General features: G+C 38.8%; 1 protein-coding gene across 4 annotated transcripts in view; it reads left to right on the plus strand.

The window, feature by feature from the left end:
- Window positions 1-7833: 7833 nt before the first annotated feature.
- Window positions 7834-25543, plus strand: part of SREK1 (splicing regulatory glutamic acid and lysine rich protein 1) — a 41355-nt gene continuing 23645 nt past the window's right edge. For 2 of the 4 annotated variants that reach the window (XM_021077027.2, XM_021077028.2), the window contains exons 1-3: window positions 7834-8070; window positions 17183-17316; window positions 22962-23077. In XM_021077027.2, coding sequence (XP_020932686.1) covers window positions 7910-8070; window positions 17183-17316; window positions 22962-23077 — 411 coding nt within the window. In that variant the 5' untranslated portion in view covers window positions 7834-7909. Of the gene's footprint in view, window positions 8071-17182; window positions 17317-17414; window positions 22680-22961; window positions 23078-25543 lie in introns of those variants that run through there. The other 2 variants (XM_021077031.2, XM_085002404.1) reach the window with 1 other exon arrangement.

A 25543-nucleotide genomic window follows, 5' to 3' on the forward strand; every position in this document is an offset into this window, starting at 1 on the left:
AGTTGGTTGTGCAGTTTTTTCTTCCACACCATCACTGTCTGTACTATCCTCTGTTTAAGCTAGCTAGAATAATTTTTTAGTAATCAAAAATATTATGCCAATGATAGGATTATAAGCTAGCCCACTAACTAGCTAGCTTCATGAACCAACTGAAGAGTTTGGAATATTGTAAAAAGAGGGTCACATGATCAGGCACAGGAGAAAATTAACAGAATTTCTGCTTCATTTCTGGAAGAGTCCTATTTCAAAACACCGCACACATGCAGACAATGCACAAACACACACACACAGGTGCACTCATGCATGCACAGCTCTCACCCCTTTTCTGATCCTTTCTGGTACAACCAATTAACGTTTTTTTCCAGGGCATTCTTGCTCTTTAGGACTACAACCTGCATTCCTCCAGGACTACAATCTGCATTTCTCCTTCAAAGATAGGGCTACTTACACATCCTTTCTTACCTGAAATTATTTCTAAATTATTCTGTACTGGGAGGACTTCTCAACTCTTCTAGAATTTAAACATGACAGTGTTACTATTTTTGACCAGACCCATGTGAGCAGACCAAGGCCCTTGAGAATAAATGATACTTCTCATTTCCTCTGGTGAGTGACACTGTAATCTACATGCTGAGACAACAGCATTTCAGAATCAAGTTAGTCTGGATCCCCAAATCATTGTTGGGAAAGCAGCTGCCCTTGAGAGCCACCAAACACATAATGGATTTTGCACAGACAGAAAATAACTGTTATGTATTAAGCCACTGAGATAGCAGGCCTTTCTGGTTACCAAACAGTAGAGTTATTTTGTTTACGTATGTGTGTGCACTCACTGTATTTTACAATATCTATGTGCGTGTTTATAAAGTGTTTAAAAACTGAATGGGAAGTGAAAAAAGGAGAGGAAACGTGTAGATAGTTCTTGCCAACTAAATTCCCTGATGAGGAGTTCCCGTCGTGGCGCAGTGGTTAGCGAATCCGACTAGGAACCATGAGGTCGTGGGTTCGGTCCCTGCCCTTGCTCAGTGGGTTAATGATCTGGCGTTGCCCTGAGCTATGGTGTAGGTTGCAGACACGGCTCGGAACCCGCGTTGCTGTGGCTCTGGCGTAGGCCTGTGGCTACAGCTCCGATTAGACCCCTAGCCTGGGAACCTCCATATGCCGTGGGAGTGGCCCAAGAAATAGCAAAAAAAAGACAAAAAAAAAAAAAATTCCCTGATGAGTGATTCTCTTAGCTTATCTCTCTATACCCCTAATTCGATGCTTATCAGCCCATGGGTCAACTCTGTTTCCTCTAATAGTGACTGGCTGATAAAATGGTAGAAAGATAACATGGTTAAGTAGTGGCCACTAAATAAAGGACATTTTCTTCAGAGAAAATAAATAAATTATTCTCTCCTGTCAAATTTCCTTTAAAACTCCATAGAGTATGCTTGTTGCAGATCTCACTTGTTTGAAAAGCAAAACAAAAAAGACTGAACAGAGGCACCAAGGCCCATTTTTCTGTATTCATCTACACACCTTCACAGCACACACATTCTCCTCCTGTCACTGTACTTCCTAGAACTGCTCTCTCCAAAGTCACCTCCTGGTTCTAAATCCAATACCTGTATAAAATTGTATATTTTCCTCTTTAATTTTTGTGATATTAATTGCCAGAGTTTATCTTTTTTTTTTTTTTTTGTCTTTTTGCTATTTCTTTGGGCCGCTCCCACAGCATATGGAGGTTCCCAGGCTAGGGGTCTAATTGGAGCTGTAGCCACTGGCCTACGCCAGAGCCACAGCAACGCGGGATCCGAGCCGTGTCTGCAACCTACACCACAGCTCACGGCAACGCCGGATCCTTAACCCACTGAGCAAGCCAGGGATGGAACCCGCAACCTCGTGGTTCCTAGTCGGGTTCGTTAATCACTGAGCCATAACGGGAACTCCAGAGTTTATCTTTCTTATTTTTGGTTTCTGATTTGTTTTACCAGTCCGGGCTACTAGTGAGGAGCTTTTTTTTTTTTTTTTTTTTTTTTTTTTTCCTGCACAGCACCTTTGTCACTAATTGTCTTGTTTTAGAAGATGTTGAGTGAGTAGGCAGATGAAACCAAGGGGCCTCGTGATGAAGAAATATCTGTAAATTGGGGCCATGTAAATTGTTACAGAGATTGGAGACAGCACAAAATAGCATGGAGGCTGGAATTCTGAAATGAAACTCAGAGGGCCAGGGTGGAGTGGTCCAATACTGGTCACAGTGACAGAGCTAGGGCATGCCAGGGATATTTTGTGGAGAGATCCATAGAGGAATCAGTGGAAGTGACTGACACTGTGACCTTTGCTTCTCTAAACAGGTTCATGTTGCCTTTTTCTTGGTAGTCACATTCTGTCTACTAGTGGTCACATTTTATTCCTGATTTTGTCATCTTTGCAGAATTTGACATTTTTTTAAAAAAATGGCCACACCCACAGCATGTGGAAGTTCCCAGGCCAGGGATTGAACCTGAGCTGCAGCTTCGATCTATGCCACAGCTGTGGCAACAAATAGCAGATCCTTAACCCACTGCACCGGGCTAAGGATCCAACCCACACCTCTGCAATGACCCGAGCCACTCAGTCAGGTTCCTAACCCAGTGACACAGCAGGAACTCTGAATTTGACAATTTTTACCTCCTATTTTATTTCCTATTTCTACTATCTTATTTATCTTATTTCCTCCCTACTCTTCACTTTTTCCTTGTTAAAACTTTTTCCAGGAGTTCCTGTTGTGGCTGAGTGGTTAACAAACCCAACTAGGATCCATGACGATGGGGGTTTGATACCTGGCCTCGCTCAGTGGGTTAAGGATCTGGCGCTGTGAGCTGTGGTGTAGTTCACAGATGCGGCTCAGATCTGGTGTTGCTGTGGCATAGGCTGGCGGCTGCAGCTCCAATTCAGCCCCTAGCCTGGGAACCTCCATATGCCAAAAGTGTGGCCCTAAAAAGACAAAAGACAAAACAAACCAAAACAAAATTTTTTCCTCCCTTAACTTTTGTGACTATCCTCCTGGTTTTTCTCCTGGCTTGGTTTTATTTGCTTTTGGCTGTTTGTTGTATTTAATGTTACCCAATGCATTTCTCTTGCTACAGGTGTGCCTGACATAGCTGTACCTGCTTTCAAGCTTAAATCACATACTTTATCTTAGCTCTAGACATTTTCCCTACGTTTCATTTCAGGGCCTTGTTTATAATGGACCTTAATATTTTCTGCTTCTTCTTTATGAATCTGCTCTTCCCTCTTATTTTTTGTCCCTAAATTATGGCACTATTACACAATCCCTCAGGCCAGAAACAAATTCCTCCCTCTGTTTACCATCAACAGTAGTAAATCTACTGCAGTACTAAGGCTACTAAGGACCACTTTACAACCTTCTAAACCAGTGGTGCTCAAAATGTTCTTGGATCACCAGCAGCAGCATCACCTGGAAACTCGTAAGAAATTAAAATTTTCAGGGTCCCCTTCCAGACCTACTGCATCAGAAACTCTGGCGATGGAGTCAGCAATCTGTTTTAACATGCCCTCCAGATGATTTTGATGCACACGAAAGTCTGAGGATCAGTGTTTTAAGTGATAGTTAAAACTAGGTGGTTAACTAGGGATCCATGGTCAGGCTTGAGGAAGACAGAAAGCATTGTAATTCTATCTAAAACCATATTTTCCTGGGTGGATAGACTTTTCACTGTATCCGTAAATGGGGTTCAATGATCCCCAAGTTGGGACAGTTCTTTGATTTAGGTTACCATCACCACTTATCCTTTGATCCAGTCCCCTCACCCTTTTTTTTTGGTCTTTTTAGGGCAGCACCCGAGGCATATGGAGATTCTCAGGATAAGGGTCTAATCAGAGCTGTAGCCATCGACTACATCACAGCCACAGCAACGCTGGATCCGAGCCACATCTGGGACCTACACCTCAGCTCACGGCAACATCAGATCCTTAACCCACTGAGCGAGGCCAGGGATCCAACCTGCATCCTCATGGATGCTATTCAGATTCGTTTCCATGAGCCACGATGGGACCTCCTGATCCAGTCTCTTTGTCTTTAGTTTCCACTCTTTTCAGTGTATCTCCGTATTGCAGTGACAGTGATCCTTCTAGGAATCTGACCTCTCTTACTCAGACATCTTCAGTGGCTCCCAGTGGCTTATGATAGAGTAATCTCAGCATAACAAACAGCTGTCATCAAGGCTTATTCTTTCATGTGCATTTCTAGTCATTCTCAGCCTTTGGTCTAGCGATAATAAACTTTGAATATTCTGGATCTCACTTGAGCTCTCATAACTCTTGGTCTTTGTATATTCTTGAAGTTCAGTCTGGAATGTCCTTCACTGTTCCTCTCTCCCTGCTTGCCTGGTGAATTCCTATTTGTTCAAGATTCAGTGCAAGCAGTGTCTCTTCTGGGAAGACTTACATTGGCACTAAGTTTCAGTGGCCCATCTATATCCTCCCAACTCTTCCTGTGCTTATCCCTCTGGTAGTAGTTCTCAAATATTTTGGTCTTAGGACCCGTTTAGACTCTTAAAAATCTTTGCAGACCCTTAGAGATTTATGGGCTGTCTATCCACATTTATCATATTAGAAATTAAATCTGTGAAATTTAATATTTCAGAACCCACTTAGAAGTAATTATAAATGCATTATGTAATTATATAAATTCCGCATTTTTTAAGTCCCCTCCTGATGGCCCTGGGGGGTAAATGAAACATTTTTGTGATAGATATTTTCCGAAAAAGAATTCTGAGGAGAGTGGCACTGGCTGTACATTTTTCAGAGCTCTTTGATGTCTGCCTTAATAGAAGACAGCTGGGTTTCCATAGCTGTTTGTGCATTCAGTCTGTTGTGATATGCTTTTGGTTGAAACATGAAGAAAATCTGGTCTCACATAGATAAGGAGTTTGAAAAGGGGGAAACTCTTTTCATAATCTTTCTAGATAATTCTAGATATTCTTGATACTACACCAAACTTGACATGTGATAGTACCTTAGAATGCAATTGCAACGTGGACTGAATCTGACACTATATCCATTAAACTTTTTTTTCTGCTACATTAAAATTCACTGGTCTCTCTTACACTTTGATGATTCTTTTTTTAAATTTTATTTTATTATTTGATGACTCTTTCTGATTTACTAATGGCATGGATTGGTTATTTTTAAAACAGTTGTTCATTGAACTGTAGAGATCATCCGAATGATCACTTATTTCATTATATAATATCAAAAAAGTACATTTGCGAATGAATTGGAGCAGGACCCTCTGGTTTCCACCCCCACCTGTCTTTCCCCTGCAGAAAAACTTTAGCCAAAAAACAAGTTTAATCAAAGATATGAGAAAATGCAGGAAACAGTCAAATGAGACCAAATAATAATAGTTTAGTCATTAACCAAAGTCAAGGACCTTTTTAGTTCCTCCTCAAGGGCTATAGAAAATATTTTGAGCTCTATCCTGTGAGCTTTATTGTAGATACAGAAACCTTCACCAGGTGGAAGAAGCTAACTACATGATGACTGGACTGTAGCCATGACATAAGCAGCCACAATTCTGAGAACAGGTCTCAAGTAAATGGGAAAAAATGGACCCTGGAACTGAAGATTAACTGTACTTAAAATAATTAAGGCTTGGAGTTCCTGTTGGGACTCAGCGGAAATGAATCTGACTAGCTTCCATGAGGTTCAATCCCTGGTATTGCTCAGTGGGTTAAGGAACCGGAGTTGCTGTGACCTGTGGTGTAGGTCGCAGATGCAGCCCAGAGTCCAAGTTGCTGTGGCTGTGGTGTAGGCCGGCGGCTATAGTTTGGATTCAACCCCTAGCCAGGGGAACCTTATATGCCTTGGGTGCTGACCTAGAAAGGCAAAACACACACACATAAAACAAGGCTCCGTGTTAGGGAACCTGACTAGCATCCGTAAGAACAAGGGTTAGATTTGTGGCCTCGCTCAGGATGTTAAGGATCCGGTGTTGTCACCAGACGCCGCTCATATCTGGCGTGGCTGTGGCTGTGGCATAGGCCTGGCAGTTGTAATTCCAATTTGACCCCTAGCCTGGGAACGTTCATATGCCATAGGTGTGTCCCTAAAAAGAAAAAAAAAAAAAATCCGGATGACACTGGTCAGACCAATTTCAAGATGACTGTCAGAGGTGACTGTGCTGTTTCTGCATGTAGCCTCCTCCCTTTGCCTATAAAAGCACTTGCCCACTGATCCTAAGTGGGGAAAGTTGGCCCTTTGGACAGAAGTCTACCCCCTGCCCCCATACTAGCATCCAAATAAAGCAAATCTTCCTTTCCACCAACATTGCTTCTTTATTGGCTTTAGAACTGGGAGCAGCTGGACTTCACTTTAAGTAACACTAATATCCTGGTGTTTTTAGCAGAAAAGTCTAAGTACTGGAAAGTTGTCAAGCTTAAGGTGGTGGAAAGCAAGTTTTACAAAATTTGTTTTGGTGTGAAAATTCAAACAACCACATGAGTATTTTCTGGAGACATCCATCCTACTTGGGCACACAACAGGCATACTGGCCATTTCTTCATACATGTTAAGAGGTTTATGCTAGGTGCAGATTTAAAATTAATAACTTTTACTCCTTTGTCTTAAATTTGTCTTAAATTTTGTATGCCATGAATGCAAGGTGAAGAATACAGAATACCATGAATAGTTCGCTTTGACATCACTGCTTTGATTCCTGCTAAGGTGCCGGCAGTTAATCACTATCGTGTTTACACCATTAGTGCAACTGTCAACAAAGTGAAAAAGGTCAACAGTCTTAGCTTTATGAAAATGGTTTTGACTTTTTGGACCCACTGAAAAGGCCTGGAGGACCTCCAGGTTCTGAGGATGGTTTAGGAACAGCTGCCCTAGTTTCACATGAGTTACTTGTCTCTCATTAGGTTGCAAGGTCTGTGGACCGTCTACAACTGTCTTTTTTTTTTTTTTGTCTTTTTGTGTTTTCTTGAGCCACTCCCGCGGCATATGGAGGTTCCCAGGCCAGGGGACGAATCGGAGCTGTAGCCCACCGGCCTAAGCCACAGCCACAGCAACGTGGGATCCCAGCCGCGTCTGTGACCCACACCTCATCTCTCGGCAACGCCAGATCCTCAACCCACTGAGCAAGGGCAGGGATTGAACCCGCAACCTCATGGTTCCTAGTCGGATTCGTTAACCACTGCGCCACTACGGGGACTCTTATAATTGTTTTTTATGTGCCGTTGTCTAACAGTGTCTGGTACATAACAATAAATATTAATACTTGTGTGTGTAATGAGCTCATAAATAACAAATTATACATGACAACCTCATAGCCTTCATCTGTCTCCTTGCTTCAGTCTGAATGCACACGTTTTGTGAAATTTCCCAACTTTTTTCACAATTAGGACGCCACCCAATTTTTTAAATAGGTAGGGCGAGAGAGCTGCCTGTATATAATAATGACACGTTATAGTTTGGTCAAGTATTTATCTGTGATGCTCAGGTCATTACTCCTTCACAGCTCCACACCAGCAGGCTAGTCATCTAGGTTCCCCAGCTCTACCTAGTGTAAAGACGCTCACGTTTGCAGGAGCACAAGAATTTGATCGAGTTATAATTGGGGGAAGGGAGTTCCTGGATCAAAATCTGCGCAGGTAGAAGAGCAGCAGGAGAAACAGCCCCAGATACCTGCGCGCCCGGGCGCGCAGCCTCGCGAGATCCGCCGGGTTGCCGGGGCGACGCTTCCGCCTGGCGCGCGCAGACCTGGGAGCAGAGGAGTTGTGAAATAGGCGGCTAGACCGGCCCGCTGTCGTGAATTCGCCAGCGGGAGCGCGCTCGCGGCCGCGCGTTCTCCGCTTTCCCAGCTCCGTAGCTGACGCGTCGTAGACGTTGGGGAGCAGGCGGCAGCGGCAGCGGGGTCGGGATGAACAGCGGCGGCGGCTTCGGTTTGGGATTAGGCTTCGGCCTCACCCCTACGGCGGTGATTCAGGTGACGAATCTGTCGTCGGCGGTGACCAGCGAGCAGATGCGGACGCTTTTTTCCTTCCTAGGAGAAATCGAGGAGCTGCGTCTCTACCCCCCGGAGTAAGTGCTCGAGCTCGGCGGGGGGAGGGGCGCCGGCGCCTAAGACCTCGGGAACCCAGGCGTGGGGGAGAGCGCGGACGGGGGCGCGCGGTCTCCGTCACGTGACCGTTCGGGTTTACCTTGGTTTCCATGTTTGATTAGGGCGCAGCAGCCGGGGCCCCAAGCTTCTGCTTTCCTTTTAGTTGATCTCGGGGTGGGGTAATCTCTGCACGGCACCCTTACAAAGCATTTAGAGAGGTTGCCTTTTTCGTGTCTCACAGATTTATCGTCGCCGCCGGATGCTCGAATTCAGTGCCCCCCCCCCTTTTTCAATGCTCCTCTTTTTTTTCCCGAACTTAAGATGGCCGCAGGTGGGCCCGGAGTAGTCCTCATGGCTAATGCTTGGTAGCGTTTTTGCAATGGAAAATCGCGGAGGTTGCGCCCGAGAAACTGTTCAGTTCTTAGGGCCTCTGTGTCGGGCTGTCATTGCTGACGGGGAAGCCTGCGGTTGATGACAAGAAGGGCTATATTTGTTCCTGGGGCTGTGTTAACAAACTTAGCATCTTCTTGGTTCAGCTAATTGAGCCCATCCATGTTAAAGATCGTGTGTGTTCACCCTTTTGGCAACGGATTAAAATTTCCTCCTGGAAGGTCACGTTGTCCTAAATCTTCGGAAAAAGTAATAGCGCTGGATTATTCCTGCTGTATACTTTTACTTTTAAAAAGTCCAGATCTGGACTGGCATTTAGTTTCTTGGACACTTCCCAAGTGTATTTTGAAGTAAGATTTACCTTGTACAGTATTATCTACTCATATTTGTAAGGGGTCGAGGGTTGTTTACTTTTTTACAGGCATAAACTTTTTAAAGATAGAGCTTGGAGTCTGAAAATCCTCAGTGTTTTGTTCATTTTTCAAAATCCTTTGAAGGAAGGTATAGGAGTTGCCCATGATTTCTCTTCTTTTTTTTAAAAAAAGATTGTTTTTGATTTTTTAGTTTATTTCATAGTGATGCATGTAGACCTATTTTTCTTCACTTTTTTTAGTCTGTATATCTCTGCCACTGCATGGCTACTGATAAAAGTTGGCGCTTGGATTTTTAAGTTTTACTTAAATTTTCTTCAAATTTGTGTAAACATTTCATGTGTACAAAAGTTGAAAGATGTTTCCTTCACCTGCCTGCATTCATAGTTTGCCACAGTTGATTTCTTTCTTTGTGTCTCCCTTTCCCTCTCTCCACCTTTACACACACCCACCCTGCCCTCAAACCCCTTCCCTCCCTCATCCTTTTAAAAAGTGGTTGCAGACACCTTGCCTATTCATTCATCTACACTTCAGTGTGTATCTCTTAAGTATATTTTCTTCCTTCATTGCCACAGTACTATTAACATATCCAGTAACATTGGTGAAATAATTATATTACATTTAAATTTCTTTTTTTATTCTCATAATGCTTTTTTCCATTTTCTTTTTCTTATCTAGAACATATTCTGGACCACTCCATTTGGTTATGTCATTTAATCTAGAACAGCCCCCAGCCCCCCCCCCTTCCATTCCCCAGGTCACCTTTTAAAGTCTTTCCTGACATTGATATTGTGTATTGTAGTGTTTTTTGTGGAATGACTCATCTGGGTTTGTATGGTTGTTTCTCCATAAATGGACTCAGTTAATACATTCTGGTTAAAAAATACTCTATATGAATGTATGCACTTACAACAACTTTATTGACTAGTTGTGGCATGTATAACTTTGAATGTCTTACTAACTTTTAAAAATGCTTTCAGCTAGCTCTTCATTTAGGCACTTAGAACATTTCTTAATAATTCAAAAATGTTGGAAGGAGTACTGTATTTGGAAGGAGTTGGAATCCAGGAGTGAGATATTTTGTACATGAACGTTTATAAACTAACCTTGCTTTCAAGGTTGTGATCATAAAGTGTCTCATGGGTAGAAGAAATATACCTAAATTAACACCACTTATGTAGTTGAAACATGCGGTATGCTGCCATTTACTCTCTGACACTTAGTAGTGGGCTCTTTTTTGAAATCAAGTGTTAATTAGTTGCTTGGATTTTACAAGTCAAAGAGAATAAAAAGGTCTTAAACACTGGATTAATATAGAATTAGTGTGTCACAAACTACAGTATATTTTGCAAAATTGTGAGATAAATGTAACACACATAGGCCACGCAAAATCCTTAACCAGTTTTTCCACAAATGCAGTCCCTATTCCTGTTTTTCAAAAATGTTGACATACTTTTCTAACAGCATGTTTTTTGCTCTGATGAAGTTGTCATAACCTGGTCCTTATATTAAAGAAGTATTTGCATATTTGGGCTCAAATGGATAAAAATGTAATTGTAATTTTATTGAAGACAGAAAATTCTTTTTGCAGTGTTGTAGAGACAGTATTTTATGGAAGCTCAGTAGAAATTCATTTGTTTAAATGTGGAACATTATTTCTTTAATATAAGAATAGTTTGTTAACATTTTAAGAATTCAGTTGCTAATATGAAAAATCAGATTTTAAATTTATTTTTTTGTCATAAGGCAGTGATTCATTTTTTTAAACATTAAAAATTGGTGTAAACATTTTTTAAACATTAAAAATTGGTGTAAACTTTCATTGTGAACATTAAAAATTCTCATTTGTGCTGCCAGACGATAACTATCCTGAATTTCTATTTTAACTTTTTGTGCAGTAAGTGAATCTCATATATTGTGAAAACCTTTTCATAGCAATAGGAAATCTTTGTAGTTTTTATTTTATTAAAAAAATTTTTTTCTTGTCGGTACCTGCAGCATGCAGAAGTTCTAAGCCAGGGACTGAACCTGTGCCACAGCAGTAACCAGAGCCACAGCAGGACAACGCCAGATCTTTAATTCGCTGGGCCACCAGGGAACTTGAAATCTTTGTAGTTTTTTTTCAGTGAGCTTTTTACTGAAGTATAATGTGTATGTAGAAAAGTGCATGGGTAAGTGCATACAGCTTGATGAATTTTCACAAAGAGAACAAACTTGTGTAACCAGCTAGAATTCTCTGTGCCGTAGGAGTTCTCCTTTGCTCCCCCTTCCAGTGCATAATCCCCATAGGGTAATTCTAGCTTGATTTCTAACATCAACTCCTGTGTTGATTTTTTTTTTTTCTCCTTACTGGTTTTATTGGTATTCAAAATACTGATAAGGTGAAATGTGTTAACTAGTTGTCTGTTTAGTTAAAATTAATATAACCAATATAGTCACATTGTGATAGAGAAAAAGGAACACTTGATAGTGATCCCACCACCTTATCAAACTATGTATTTTCCTCCAGTTCTTTTTATATGCATTTATTTTAATACATTGTATTCAAATGATTTATACACTGTTACTATTAACTATTTTCACTTAGCCTGTAGTAAGCATTTTTCATATCATTTTGTTATATTTATTGTAATAATATTTAAAGGTTAATATGTTTTGTGTGTGTGTTTAAAATTCTGTAATTGGATTTTAGCTAGAAGTATTTGAAAATGTGTGTTTGATTGTCAGCAGTGATTGGAGGGCCTCTGGCAATTAGTGGGTATCAGTAATTTCTTTATTTTTATTTTTTGTCTTTTTGCCTTTTCTGGGGCCGCTCCCGTGGCATATGGAGGTTCCCAGGCTAGGGATCGAATCCGAGCTGTAGCTGCCGGCCTACACCAGAGCCACAGCAACGTCGGAATCTGAGCCGCATCTGTGACCTACACCACAGCTCACGGCAATGTGGAATCCTTAACCCACTGAGCAGGGATCGAACCCTCAACCTCATGGTTTCTAGTTGGATTTGTTAAGCACTGAGCCATGGCAGGAACTCCAGGTATTAGTAATTTATAAGGAAGTTTTACACAAAGAATTGTGCCGTCCACTTACCATTGGAGGGGGAGGAGGAATGGACTCAGGTCTGAGATTGGCATATGCACATCAAACTTGACTGAGCAAATAAGTTCAAAGTAAAATCTGCTCTATTTGCATTCTGCTACTTTCTTTAGAGGCATACCTTTAGATCGGGTGGAGTATGTAAAATTGTAGGTCAAATTATATGTTAAAATGATAATAGTATTTAATTTTTTAAAAAGTAAATCTATTTAATAGCTTAGATAAACTAGAGAGGAAGATTTAAATATAAGATTTGGAAATAAACTGATTTATAAATCTATAATACACATTTGTTACTGAGACATCCATTATTTGGGCTTGCCACTATCATTTTAGCCTATGATATTTAAAATAGGATTACTACTCTCTTGAAAAGCTCATATTTTACATTTTTACAAAGTAAATACTGCATTGATTTTTACTCTAAGGAAGATAATTGGAGGTGAAGGTGAAGAAAATTGCTTACAGTGCTAGAATCCATGCTCTTACAGTAATGCTATTCGTAATAGACGGGCATCTTTTAACCATATCCTGGGCTTCTCAAATCTTGGTGGCATGCTTTAACACGTAGTTTTCTTTTCTTTTCTTTCTTTCTTTTTTTTTTTTACTACCCAGGCTCCCATTTCTTGTTCCTATCGTTGTTTTAAATTTTAAATGATGTAGATTTCAAATAGTGGTATTTGGAAATGTTTGTAGTTTTCAACTGATTATTTAGGTTTCAGATCTGTCAATTTAGGAAATGTAGTTTCGGTGGTAACTTAGCAGGTTCTTCAAGTACTAAAAGAGAGTACAAAAAAATAAATAAAAAAAGGAGTTCCCGTCGTGTCGCAGTGGTTAACGAATCCGGCCAGGAACCATGAGGTTGCGGGTTCGATCCCTGGCCTCTCTCAGTGGGTTAATGATCTGGCGTTGCGGTGAGCTGTGGTGTAGGTCACAAATGCGGCTCGGATCCCGCGTTGCTGTGGCCCTGGCGGAGGCTGGCAGCTACAGCTCCGATTAGACCCGTAGCCTGGGAACCTCCATGTACCGCGGGAGCGGCCCTAGGGGAAAAAAAAAAAAAAGGAATAACAGAGAGTACACTTCTTGTAATTTTTTTTTTTTTTTTTGATTGCAAAAGACAGAAAACAGTGTTACCCAACCTAGCTCAAGAAGAGATATTATTAAAAAATTGGAGGGATTTCCTTGTAGGGCAAGAGGTTACGGATCTGGCTTAATCATTGCTGCAGTGGCTCAGGTTGCTGCTGTGGTGTGGGTTTGATCCCTGGCCTGAGAAGTTCCACATGCCATTTGTGCAGCTAATAAATAAATAAAAAGATGGCGATTTCCCTAAATAAAAGAATAAAGACTAAGGGAACTGGGCCTGGGAACCAGAAAGGTATCTGCATCCAGGGTGACTGTCTGCCTCTTCCCGTCAGAAGCTTTATTTTCAGCTCAGTTTGTTTCTGTGTGTCTGCTCAATTTCTTTGCAGGCTTATTTTGTACTCATTCATCTGGCATCTGGCCCAAGCCCTTACTCGAAGTGACTTTGCAGCTTGAGAGAGAGAATCTGATTGTTCAAGTTCATTTGGTCAGGCCACCCAAATAACAGGTTTTGGTTTAGCCAGTGAAACGGGCCTTTGTGCCATGTGGCTAATCAGTTGTGTCTGGAAGGTTGCAAGATCTGTTGAAGATTTCATGTAAGGAAACTGAAAAGGCCTGTGCCTTGGTAGCAAGTATAGGAGGGGTACCCAATCACTTTGATATTTTAAAATGGCTTTCCTGAAGACTTCAAAACTTGAGCCCTTAAGAAAAGTGGAATTACTGTTCAAAAAGGGAGCAGGAGAGCACATCATAGCCAAATGAAACAACACGGACAGAGATGGCCCAGATAATTCACAATGTGTTCTGGGAACCACAGGTATTTTTATGCCTGAATTTTTGGGTGCATTTAGATGATGAAGCAAGAACAGCTTCTGTAAGGGTGTCTCAGAAGTTTAAGCAGTGGTGTGTTATTTAAAAAGATTACTCTAACAGTTTTTGTGGAAGACTGTTAATAAGGAGTTGAGATTGGAGGGAGCATGATTGTTAGGAAACATTGTAGTAATCCTGGTGAGAAATGATAAGGCCTGAATGAAGGCATTGATAGTAATGAGAGTATTGAAAGAATTGATTCACAAATATTTGGGAGGCAGTCTTCCTAGGATTTAAAGACCATTTGGATGAAAAAGGAAGGATCAAGGATGGAAACAACACACAAATCTTAGTAGTTTGATAAAAACAGTATTTCTTATCCTAAACTTTTGGTCTCGCATTCTGGGGTGTAGCTAATATATCAGCCACCCATATATTGAATGTTGTTGGTCACTATGGCAGCAGAAAAGAACTGAGCAATGGCCCTTAAAGCTACAGTAACATGTCAGTTCTGTGCGGTTGCCAAAGCAAATTACATAGCCACACCTAACTTGAAGGAAACAAAGGCATGGAATTTTACTTTGTAGCCAGAAGGATAGTTGGAATATTTGGTGAACAGTACTAATAATGGTCACATTAGTGACTCTCAGATTTCTGGTTTGGGTGATTGTGGTAGTGTTGTTCATGAACTCGAGCTTGCTGCTCAGAAATCAACACTGGAGAGGGGCATATATTGGTTGAAAGGAAAACTGATTTTAATCAGAATGCTGGCTCTCTGGGGAGGTGGTGGACTCTGTCTGCAAAAAAACCCCAATTTTGCTCAGCCGTCAAAGTTAAAGGAAAAGGAGGCATAATCTCAGTAAATCATTGAGATAGGTGATCAGACTTGGAGCAGTCACCCAGTGCCTGCAGGCTTGTTGATCTTTCTTTAGATGCTATCTTGTTCACATAGTTTGTGAGATTACTGAAGGGGAGACTAGGGAAGAGGTCTGGTTGTCTGTTAATAACTTATCATCTATGGAGAGAAGAGAACCCACAGGTTAGGCAAGATATTCAAAAGATTTGAAAAGTGGGCTTGGGCCAGAGAGGAGTAGAGCATGAGTGAGCCTGATTTAAAAGTCAGTTACAGGGAGTTCCCGTCGTGGCACAGTGGTTAACGAATCTGACTAGGAATCATGAGGTTGCAGGTTCGATCCCTGGCTTTGCTCAGTGGGTTAAGGAGCCGGCGTTGCCGTGAGCTGTAGTGTAGTGTAGGTCGAAGATGCGGCTTGGATCCTGCATTGCTGTGGCTCTGGTGTAGGCTGGCAGCAACAGCTCTCGTTAGACCCCTAGCCTGAGAACCTCCATATGCCGTAGGAGTTGCCCTTTAGAAAAGGCAAAAAAAAAAAAAAAGACCAAAAAAAAAAAAAAAAGTCAGTTAAGTGTAGCTTTGCTAAAATGACAGGGCAAAAGGGGTTTCCTGCTGAGGGCGGTTTCCTGTAAAGAGCTGCTTGCAGTATCTTCAACTGCGATATGAAATGTAGGACAAAGGGCAGGATTGTTGTGGAAAGAGGATGATGAATTTAAGAATAAGTTCAAAGATGAGGCCTGCAACCATCAAGGTGTAATATTCCAGGAAGCACTTGGATCTGAGAATCTGGAGCTCTGGAGAAGCTTAAATTGGAGATTTGGTAATGTAAAGGCAAGATAAGTCTGGATGCAGATGTATTTACCTCACAACAAGTACAGAGTGTTTGACTTACATGTTGATTAGGGGAAGGTTATTGGAGAAGACTGGCATGAAGCCTGAATTGGATGGTCTTGGGCAGGAGTGAGTTGAATTGGGTTGAGGTAGAGTTTTATTTTTATTTTTGCTCCTTTAATTAGACTGACAAGTTATGTTAATAATGATACTTTCAAGTTCTAAATGCAGATATATCTTACTATCTCAGTGGTTAATATCATAAATATATTTAGCCATTACCAAGATTTGTTGCTGTGTATAATTAAAAATTTTTTTACTATAATGTTGATTTACAGTGCTATGTATAATTTTTTAATTAAAATATTTGTGGAATTTCAAATCAAATAGTAGACTAAACTGGTTTTAAAATTCTTTTTTTTTGTCTTTTTAGGGCCACACTCATGGCATATGGAGGTTCCCAGGCTAGGGGTCTAATCGGAGCTGTAGCCGCCAGCCTACGCCAGAGCCACAGCAACGCGGGTTCCGGGCCGTGTCTGCAACCTACACCACAGCTCACGGCAATGCTGGATCGTTAACCCACTGAGCAAGGGCAGGGACCGAACCCGCAACCTCATGGTTCCTGGTCGGATTCGTTAACCACTGTGCCACGACGGAAACTCCCAATTATGGACTTTAATTGAACATTCTGATGGGCAGGTTGACAAAAATGAACCTTTATGAGGATAATATATTATGGAATCTAACAAGGTGGATTCATATTATGGAAAAATTGGGGAGTTCCCGTCGTGGCTCAGCGGAAACAAATCTGACTAGTATCCCTGAGGACACAGGTTCAATCCCTGGCCTCGCTCAGTTGGTTAAGGATCCGGCATTCCCGTGAGCTGTGGTGTAGGTTGCAGACGCGGCTTGGATCCCTTGTTGCTGTGGCATGGTGTAGGCCAGCAGCTATGTTCTGATTCAACCCTTGGCCGGGAACTTCTGTATGCTGCAGGTGTGGTCCTAAAAAGACCAGGGGAAAAAAAAAAAAGGAAAATTGGTTTTATCAGTGCTGTGTCTGGCTTTTTTTTTTTTTTTTAACCTCGATTTAATGTAGTAGGATTTGTAAGAATGAGAATCTATACTCTTTTACATATAAAATATGTAAAATTTTGCTTGTAAAATCTTTTGTCTGGAAAATGACAGCATACCCAGCCTGAAATAGTCTAATATTTGCATAAGACCTTGATTTTAATTTCAGGTTATCTGATCATTTCTAAGGCAGTAGTAGTAATTTAAATGCTAGGAATCCCATTCAGAAAGGTTGAAAGTGGTTACAGAGTTTGAAGCTTTGAGGATTGAGGCATTTATGAAAGGGGATTGTGCCTGTTGATAGTGATACACTGATTCAGTATTTTTGGGTTAAGTCAGCTGTTTTTACATTTCACTCAGATTAAGTAAGTGTTAAATTTAAAGTTTTTAATTTATAAGCTTACGGGCTCGCCTAGATTTGCCTTCAGTCTCTGCAAACAAATCTTTAAAGGACTAATTTTGCTATTTCATATCTTATTGATCCTTAGCAACAAAAATTTTTGTCTTGATTATGTAAGATTATGTAAAGATCTAGGAAAGAAATTTTTAACAAACCAAATGTTTATTAGTCTAATTGTTTTTCTTTTTATCTTGCAGCAACGCACCTCTTGCTTTTTCTTCCAAAGTATGTTATGTTAAGTTTCGTGACCCATCAAGTGTTGGCGTGGCCCAGCATCTAACTAACACGGTTTTTATTGACAGAGCTCTGATAGTTGTTCCTTGTGCAGAAGGTTGGTATCTCATGTGTTTTTTCCTAATTATTTTAATCTCTGTCCTATCTGTTACTACTATTGGCTTTTCTAGAAATTGGCAGGTAGTATTCTGAAGGGGTGTGTGTGTATGTAAGTAAGAAAGAATGAAATTTGGGGAAGGAAAGGATTTTACCTAATATATTTAAATGGTTAATTTATTACATCTACTTGAGATTTTATAGCTGAACATTTAAAAATTCATAAATTGACTTCTCTGGTTTGCTTTGGCTTCTATATTCCATTTGCAAGTTGTAAACAAAGCTTTTTGAAATTAAAATATTAAGTTTGTAGGAGAAGTTATTTAAAATGGTAAGTAAGTAAGCATCTGCCCCTATATTGATGATAGCACATACATAAAAGCAGTGTACATGTTTTGCCAAATTGGGGTTAGGTAGTAATATTTATGTTTAAGAAAAATATTCATAATTTAGACTTTAAAGTGTCCTCTTAAGATAATTTACCTTAATTGTTACTGAGACTGACCATTATTTCATACTCAGTATAATAGTTTGCTGTGCAACTGGAATTTACTTTTTAACTTTAGTGGTTTTTTTTGTGGGGAGTGAGGGGTTGCTGGTGGTGGCCGTAATTAAAGAAAAGTCATGGAAAGTATATTTTCCAAAGCTTCCATCAAGGAAAATAGTTATTGAAGGTGGGAGTAAGGCCAAAGACTTTATAGTGATTTGTTAAATTTTATGACTTAACCTTCAAGAGCTAATTATTATTAATGCTTATTTTTTAGTAACTTCTATTTACAGAGCCACTCACATATAATAGGCTGTGCTGAATTTGACTGTTCTGGTGTGTAATTAACTTTTATTCAGAGCACTGACTATGGCATGTGTACATGGATTTTAGAATTGCGTTATTATAATATAAATGTCTTTAAAGTATATTTTCACTGGTGGCTGGTGGTAACTGTTTTACAATATAAAAGATTTACTGGAAACAATTTAACGAGCTTTCCTATGTAATATTTTAAAACCTTTTTTAGATGATATTGGACTGATGTTAAAAAAACTTAATGTATAATAAACAGTTTGTTGCACTTCCAAGGTTTTATTGATATTTCAGAATGCCTATTCTGGGATGTCAAAAATATTTCAGTCAGGTACAGTGAGTACCACTCTGTTATTTTTGAAGTCTTGGAATAGGACATTCTGGATTTTTTCAGATAAATTTGAAAGTATTTTTCCCATGCCTGAGGGATTAGAGTCTGGGGTAAGGAGAATAAAAATGGATTTAAGTGAATTATTTGCTAAATCTGTCCTTATCTATTAATCAGTAAGGGGACAATGACCCCAGAATTGGAGAACAAGGTGAGGAAAGAGCTGGTAATGGTTTTGTTCTGCATACCAAGATCATGACCAATTTCATACCAAGTAACCTGCATGGGAAAAAAAAAATCAGGTAGCAGATATATTAAATATGAATATTAATTGTATCTAGAGTTACACCACCAGTAGCACAGAATCTGTGATATCAGCCTACTCCTGAACTGGAAGGAAGAAATTTACTATTGTTGCTCTGTTTGAACCTTCCTACATTCCCATAGAATTTTTCATATATTTGAGAAGTGACTGTGGTTTGTCATAGATGTTCAAGATTATGGGCATGTAGAGGTTCCTTTTTTTGTTTTACTTGGTAGAAATGAATAAATGCACTTTTATTATAATGACATGAATATTTTTAATATTACCATTTTGAGACAAAATTTTGCTATGCTTGAACATGAGTCAAGAGTATTTTTATTCCAATTTAAAATTGTAAGTTTTAAGTATTTTAGAATACTAACCTATGAAATAATTGGTATTAGAAAAACATTCAGATAAATGTTTTCATTAAACAACAGTGATGAATTTATAGAACCTGAAGAATGTCGCAATGAGCTGTTAAAGATCTGATTATGCACTGCAAGCAAAGTAATAATGCATTATTGTACCTTTTAGAAGGATAGCAAAGTAAGTTTGAAATACATCAAAGGAAAGAGTTCCAGTGGAGTAAATTCTATAAGGAGATGTACTGTTAGGCTGTAAGCAGTCTTTCATTTACTTCACTGATTGTATTCTTTCCTTGATGTTACAGAAGCAGCGTTATGAAAGAAGTGAGAAAACAGTAGAAAAAATTTTAAGTTTTTTGATTCTTTTAATTTGCTGTTTTTTTTAAATGCAGACAGTAGTATTGTGAGAAGATCCTATGCTGTTTAAGTATTGTTTGATGTATAATAATTTCCTACATATTAAGCATTAGCTATTGTTAATAAAACATGCCACTTCAAAATAAAATATACTTTCATTATACTCGTCCAGATATGACCTCTTTTTGTTGTTGCGTGCATCTCAGATTTCTTTTTATAAATGTTAACACTTAGAAAAATTTAAGATCAAACATAACAAGGGTGTCAGCCTAATCATCAGTCATAAGTTTATGTCCACATTTTCTGGTAGATGGATTTTGACTATTAATTTGGTTTTGTATGTTTTCTCTATGTGATATTTGTGCATTATTAGATGACTAGACTGGCCAAGGCAGACCTGTTACACTTGCCTGAGTTAGGCATTGTTTGCCATGCCACTAAACCTGCCGTCAAGTGAAACCTTCATTGGGGAAATGAGATCGGAGTCTGAACCGCAGAAGATGGACGCCCTGTCTCTGTTTTTTATTGTTTTACTTTAATTTCATTTCTTTTTCTTTATTTTGTCCCTTTTTTTGTTTTTGTTTTGTTTTGTTAAATCTCTTTCACTTTAACTTGTGAGCTGGTTTTCCAGTTCTTTGTAAATGGTATTCCATTAAGGGTTCATAACATTGCATTGCAAATTGTATTGGGAGATGATTAGTAGAGATCAACTTTAACATAAAATAAATTTTCACAGTAAATTAAGATACAGTGTTGTGAAGCTCAGTGCTAGTCTTAATTGGTGTTTATAGACTGATCAGGTACATCTTGTTCTTGAAACACTAAAACACTGATGAGGTTCTTAGAAACATACTTTGATCTCAGTGTAACATTTTTGCAGTTTTTTCCCCAAGTCTGCATCTTTCATAAAGACCAACCAATAGCTTCTAGTTTTCATCCTCCCCCCCTTAGAATTTTAGGTATACAGAATCATCAAGGAAAATAAATAAATTTCATTAACAGTCTGGGGGTAGAGGACAAGAAGAGACTTTTCTATTTATGGTTATTAAAGAAAATAACTTATATTCTTCATTTAAAGACACTTAGTTGCCTACGTGGGGAAAGGATATTTGAGAAACTGTTGAATACTTACTTGCGTGTGTATTTTGTATTTCTTTGCTTGAATTTTTTGTTGAGAAATGTTCACACATTACTAGTTTCTAAATGGATTCTGAAATTAGGATGAATGAGAGGTTTTATCTCTCAGTTGTCTTTGAGGAGTATAGTTTGGGAAAAATGATAAGTGCTTATTTGTTTATAGTTTTATGTGCTCTGATAGTATTTAGAGGGTAAATTTGGAAGAATTCTATCTTGGAAATTAAGCAGTGGAACTTTTTTCTTAAGGTATCTTTAATTAGAATAAGAAAAATATTGTTCTTAGACTTAATACTTACAAAGAGTTTATTAGATTCTGAGAGGTAGTGAGATTAAGAGAACCTACTGATACATTTTTTTTTTTTAAGCCAGAAGTGAAAGACTTTGTAATATTAAGTAATCAACTTTTGGCCTCTGTTGATTACCCTTTTTGTTTGTGTAGTCTTTCTACACTGTCTTGTATGGATAGTTTTGTTTATTTAATTGACAAGTAATATTAAACTGAGGACATTACTAGATTGGAACTCTTTGTTTTTTAGGTGTATAAATTAGGATAGTGAAGCATAGGGTTTGCACCTTAGGACCTTAGTTGATATATGAAGATGTTTTCAGGTTTTACAAACATTTAAAAAAAAAAAACCTATTTCTAACAGATAAAAAACAGGTCCGATAGCAGTGTAAATAGTATAGTATATATGAGTGTGCAGATACATGTGTTAATGCTAATAACTAATTAAATACAAAATAAATATTGTTATTTGATGTCTTCAGTAAGGCCTGCTTACCTCTTATTTACCTTTATGCATGTTAAAAATTTTGCTTATGCAGAATTTACTGAGGTAATAAAATAACTGTTTTTGAAATTAAAGTAATATAGATTTAGATGTTTAGAAATAAGTAGGCATTTGCTAAAGTTAATAAATGTAATTTTTCTATTCCTATAAATAACGTGTAACTATTACTTAAAACAATTGAAAATTTTGTCTTGAATTCCATCCATGTTTAGCAATACATTCAGATCATTTTTTTAGAGATTTATTCTTGCACATCTGATTGTTTTAAATAGAATTTTTATCACTGAAACCCAGCATGGTGCTTTTTGAAAATTTACTCCATATGCTGTTTTCAATTTAGTGTGACTTTGTACACTGTTTTCAGTTAATTTTGAAGAATTTATAATGGAAATTTGTAGCCAACTATCACATAGCTATGTTCTTCTAAAATAGCTATCTGTAGTCACCTTTTTAGAAATTTTTTTTGGGGGGATGGGGTTGTGAGAAAGGACCAGAGAAAAATGTATGAAAGTTGCAGTCTTTATCAGAATTAATTGATTATAATTCAGTAATTATGCAAATTGATGGACTTAATTTCAGAGTAAATTTTCATTTATTAGTTGTAGGGATTTCTTAGTATTTAGGATTATTTTAATATTACTGATGTTCCTATTACTAGGTAGGTAAGATGCTTATAATCAAGGTATTTAGGAATAAACCACCCCATTCAGTTAAGTATACATAAATTGGTTCTAAAAGTCAATTAGTTTCCTGAGACTAGGAAACATTTTTTTCAAAAATGTCATCAGTTACCCAATGCATATTCTTTGGAACTGGATTCTTTTATAAAGGCATCTTGACATTGCAGGTGAGATGCTTTATTAGCTGAATGAGGGTAGGCTTCCTTTTCATTTGGGGCTGATTACTTGCTATAGGCTTTTTTTTTCCTATTTGAAATTGAATGGAATCTATTTAGAAGGTTACAAAATTATTTGCATCACAAGTAGATAGTTTCAATGAACAGGATAGGGACATGCAGGAACAAATTTCAATTCGCACATATTTGTTTTTTTCTTTTTCTTTTTTTTGACTAATTTGGTTATTTGCCATTTCTGGGGATTAAACTTTAAAAAATGTTCTTCTTTTCTGTATCTGATGTTCTGTGTGCTATTAGTGATGCAGCCAACACGAACGGTTGTCATGTGTAACACAACTTTCGATCACCGCGAAAACACCGTCCTGGGAAAGCGTCCATGCTTGATATCGTTTGGTTCATGAACATTAAGTTTCCAGTACAGGTGACCCATAGCTCAAAGTGTTAAATAATTGTCTACATTATTCAGTTTTTAAAATAATATTCCATTAATGAGATTGTTAGTCTTTGAAGTTTTGCTCACTTTTATTTTTCCTAGTAGAGCAGGGTAAAAGGAAAGACTTAAGTTCTTATTTATTTCTTTATACGGATCTGATAGATAGATTCATTTATTATTATAATTTTTTAAGTGCAAGGGTAATTGTAAAATCATAGTGTAAAGTTTGGTGTTTCTGCTTTCTGTAATGTTTGGAACTTGCCTCTGCAGGTAAAATCCCAGAGGAAGCCAAAGCCCTCTCTCTATTGGCTCCTGCTCCAACCATGACAGGTCTGATGCCTGGTGCAGGCTTGCTTCCCATCCCGACCCCAAATCCCCTGACTACAGTAAGTATGATATACCCTCTTCTAAAAGAGGTGAACATTCAACTGTAATTTGTTGAATAAAGAGCTTAGAAAATTCTTTTTCTTTTCCTAGAGCTTAGAAAACTATTTCTATTTTAAAATACTTGTTTTTTAAATGGAAAGTATTTGAAATGTCTCCTTAATTTTTTCCCCATGTTATCACTGACTCCAGTTGACTTTAGGAGGTTACTGGGGATTCATTTAAATTTGAGAACTGAAATATATTATTCATTAGGAAATCAGTTACTGAAACTAAGCATTTTAGATAGCATAGGGAGTTGGAAAAACCTAGCTTACTATATTTCCCAATTCAGGAGGACTAAATCCATTTAAAAATTATGAAATAATTCACAATCTTGGTAATGGGAGAAAAATAGCAAAGCATTTGATACTGAGAAAATGTAACATGATTTTAAAAAATGGCAAAAATACTTTGTCATTAAGTATGCAGAATAAATAGTAATTTATGTCTCCATTGTGATTTCTGAGGGGAGTTAAAGACTTGCTGTTACTGGGTTCTCGGTTTGTGTAAAAGATTCTGGTCATTTATTTTAAAATTAGGGTTGTAGTTCTTGTCACAGCTCAGTGGAATTGAGTCTGACTAGTATCCTTGAGGACGCAGGTCAGATCCCTGGGTTAAGGATCTGGCATTTCCGTGAGCTGTGGTGTAGGTCGCATATGCGGCTCAGATCTACTGTGGCTGGTGGCTACAACTCCAGTTTGACCCTTAGCCTGGGAACTCCATGTGCTGCAGGTGTGGCCCTAAAAAGACCCCCCCCAAAAAAAATGAAAATATAAAAAATTAGGGTCATTGTTCTTCAAAAATATTCTCTAAGACATAATACAAAACTCACTTGAATTGAAAGTTGCATTTAGCTTTATGGTTCTGGATTATTATCAGGGAGTAAAGCAAAAGCAGTAAAATTTTTATGATTATAGTTCATGCATCCAAGTTATAAAAGTGTTTCTGAAACTTGGAAGTGCAAGATTTTAGGTCTTAATTGTTACATGATATTGTTACGCAGGAGACTTGTATTGTGATCCATGGGGGGGGCATGCTTTTTAATTTGGCATCTGGTTATTTGAAGTGGGTTTTTTAGAAATTCCTTTTTTTTTTTTTTTTTTTTAAAGGGCTGCGCCTGTGGTATGTGAAAGTTCCCAGGCTAGGGGTGAATCAGAGCTACAGCTGCTGGCCTACACCACAGCCACAGCAACATGAGATCCCAGCCACGTCTGCAAGCCACACCACAGCTCATGGCAACGTTGGATCATTAACCCACTGAGTGAGGCCGGGGATCGAACTCACATCCTCATGGTTCCTAGTCAGGTTCGTTAACCACTGAGCCACGAAGGGAACTCCCCTTTTCTAGAAATTTTACTCTGGGTATATTTTTGTATGTTTTAACATTAGTTCCTGGATCACCACAATTTCTTTCCTGCTTTTCCAGAAAGTATTGTCTTGCTCTCTTGAAAGTTCTTAGCGTTTATTTATCAACAGTATAAAGTTTTTTATTTAGTTTGTTGCTTTGAGGGGAAATAATTTCCTTTCAATTCATGTGTAGATACCTATTATTATAAAAATTTATGAAGAATAATTTGAGGTAGAAAGCAGGGGAAAGGTGATCCCATTGTGTTTTGGCTCCTGGCTACCTTTCTGACCTTTTATTTCCTACCTGATTCTCTCCTCCCCTCTACTTTAGCCGTATTGGATATGCCAAATATATTTCTGCCTTAGATCTTTGGTACTTATACTCTGCCTAGAATATTTCTTTTCCAGATACTAAAAAGATTCATTCACTCTTTCATAAGGTTTCTACTTAAGGGTCACATCTTCAGGGAGACCAGGGTTTCTGTGTCAAATGGCAAAAGTGTTACATTGAGAGGTCACATCATCCTTTTTTTTTTTTTTTTTTTACGTGTTTGTTTGCTTTTGTTTCTTTATTTTTTTATTTTTATTTTTTGGTCTTTTTGCCATTTCTTGGGTCGCTCCCACAGCACATGGACGTTCCCAGGCTAGGGGTCGAATCGGAGCTGTAGCTGCCAGCCTACGCTAGAGCCACAGCAACGCAGGATCCGAGCGCATCTGCCACCTACACCACAGCTCATGGCAACGCCAGATTGTTAACCCACTGAGCAAGGCCAAGGATCGAACCTGCAACCCCATGGTTCCTAGTCGGATTTGTTAACCACTGCGCCATGACGGGAACTCCATTGTTTATTTAGCTTTATAGGGTCGCACCTGTGGCATATGGAAGTTCCCAGGCTAGGGGTCGAAATGGGGCCATGGCTGCTAGCCTACACCACAGCCACAGCCATGCCGAGTCTGATCTGAATCAATGACCTACACCACAGCTGTGGCAATGTTGGATCCCTAACCCACTAAGCAAGGCCAGGTAACAAACCTGCATCCTCACGATTACTGGTCCGGTTTGTTACTGCTGGGCCACA

This window comes from Sus scrofa, chromosome 16 (assembly GCF_054392235.1).
Source record: "Sus scrofa isolate SSC_HxYL_T2T_F1_AM1 chromosome 16, Sscrofa_HxYL_maternal_Yorkshire_Landrace_v2.0, whole genome shotgun sequence".
NCBI lineage: Eukaryota > Metazoa > Chordata > Mammalia > Artiodactyla > Suidae > Sus > Sus scrofa.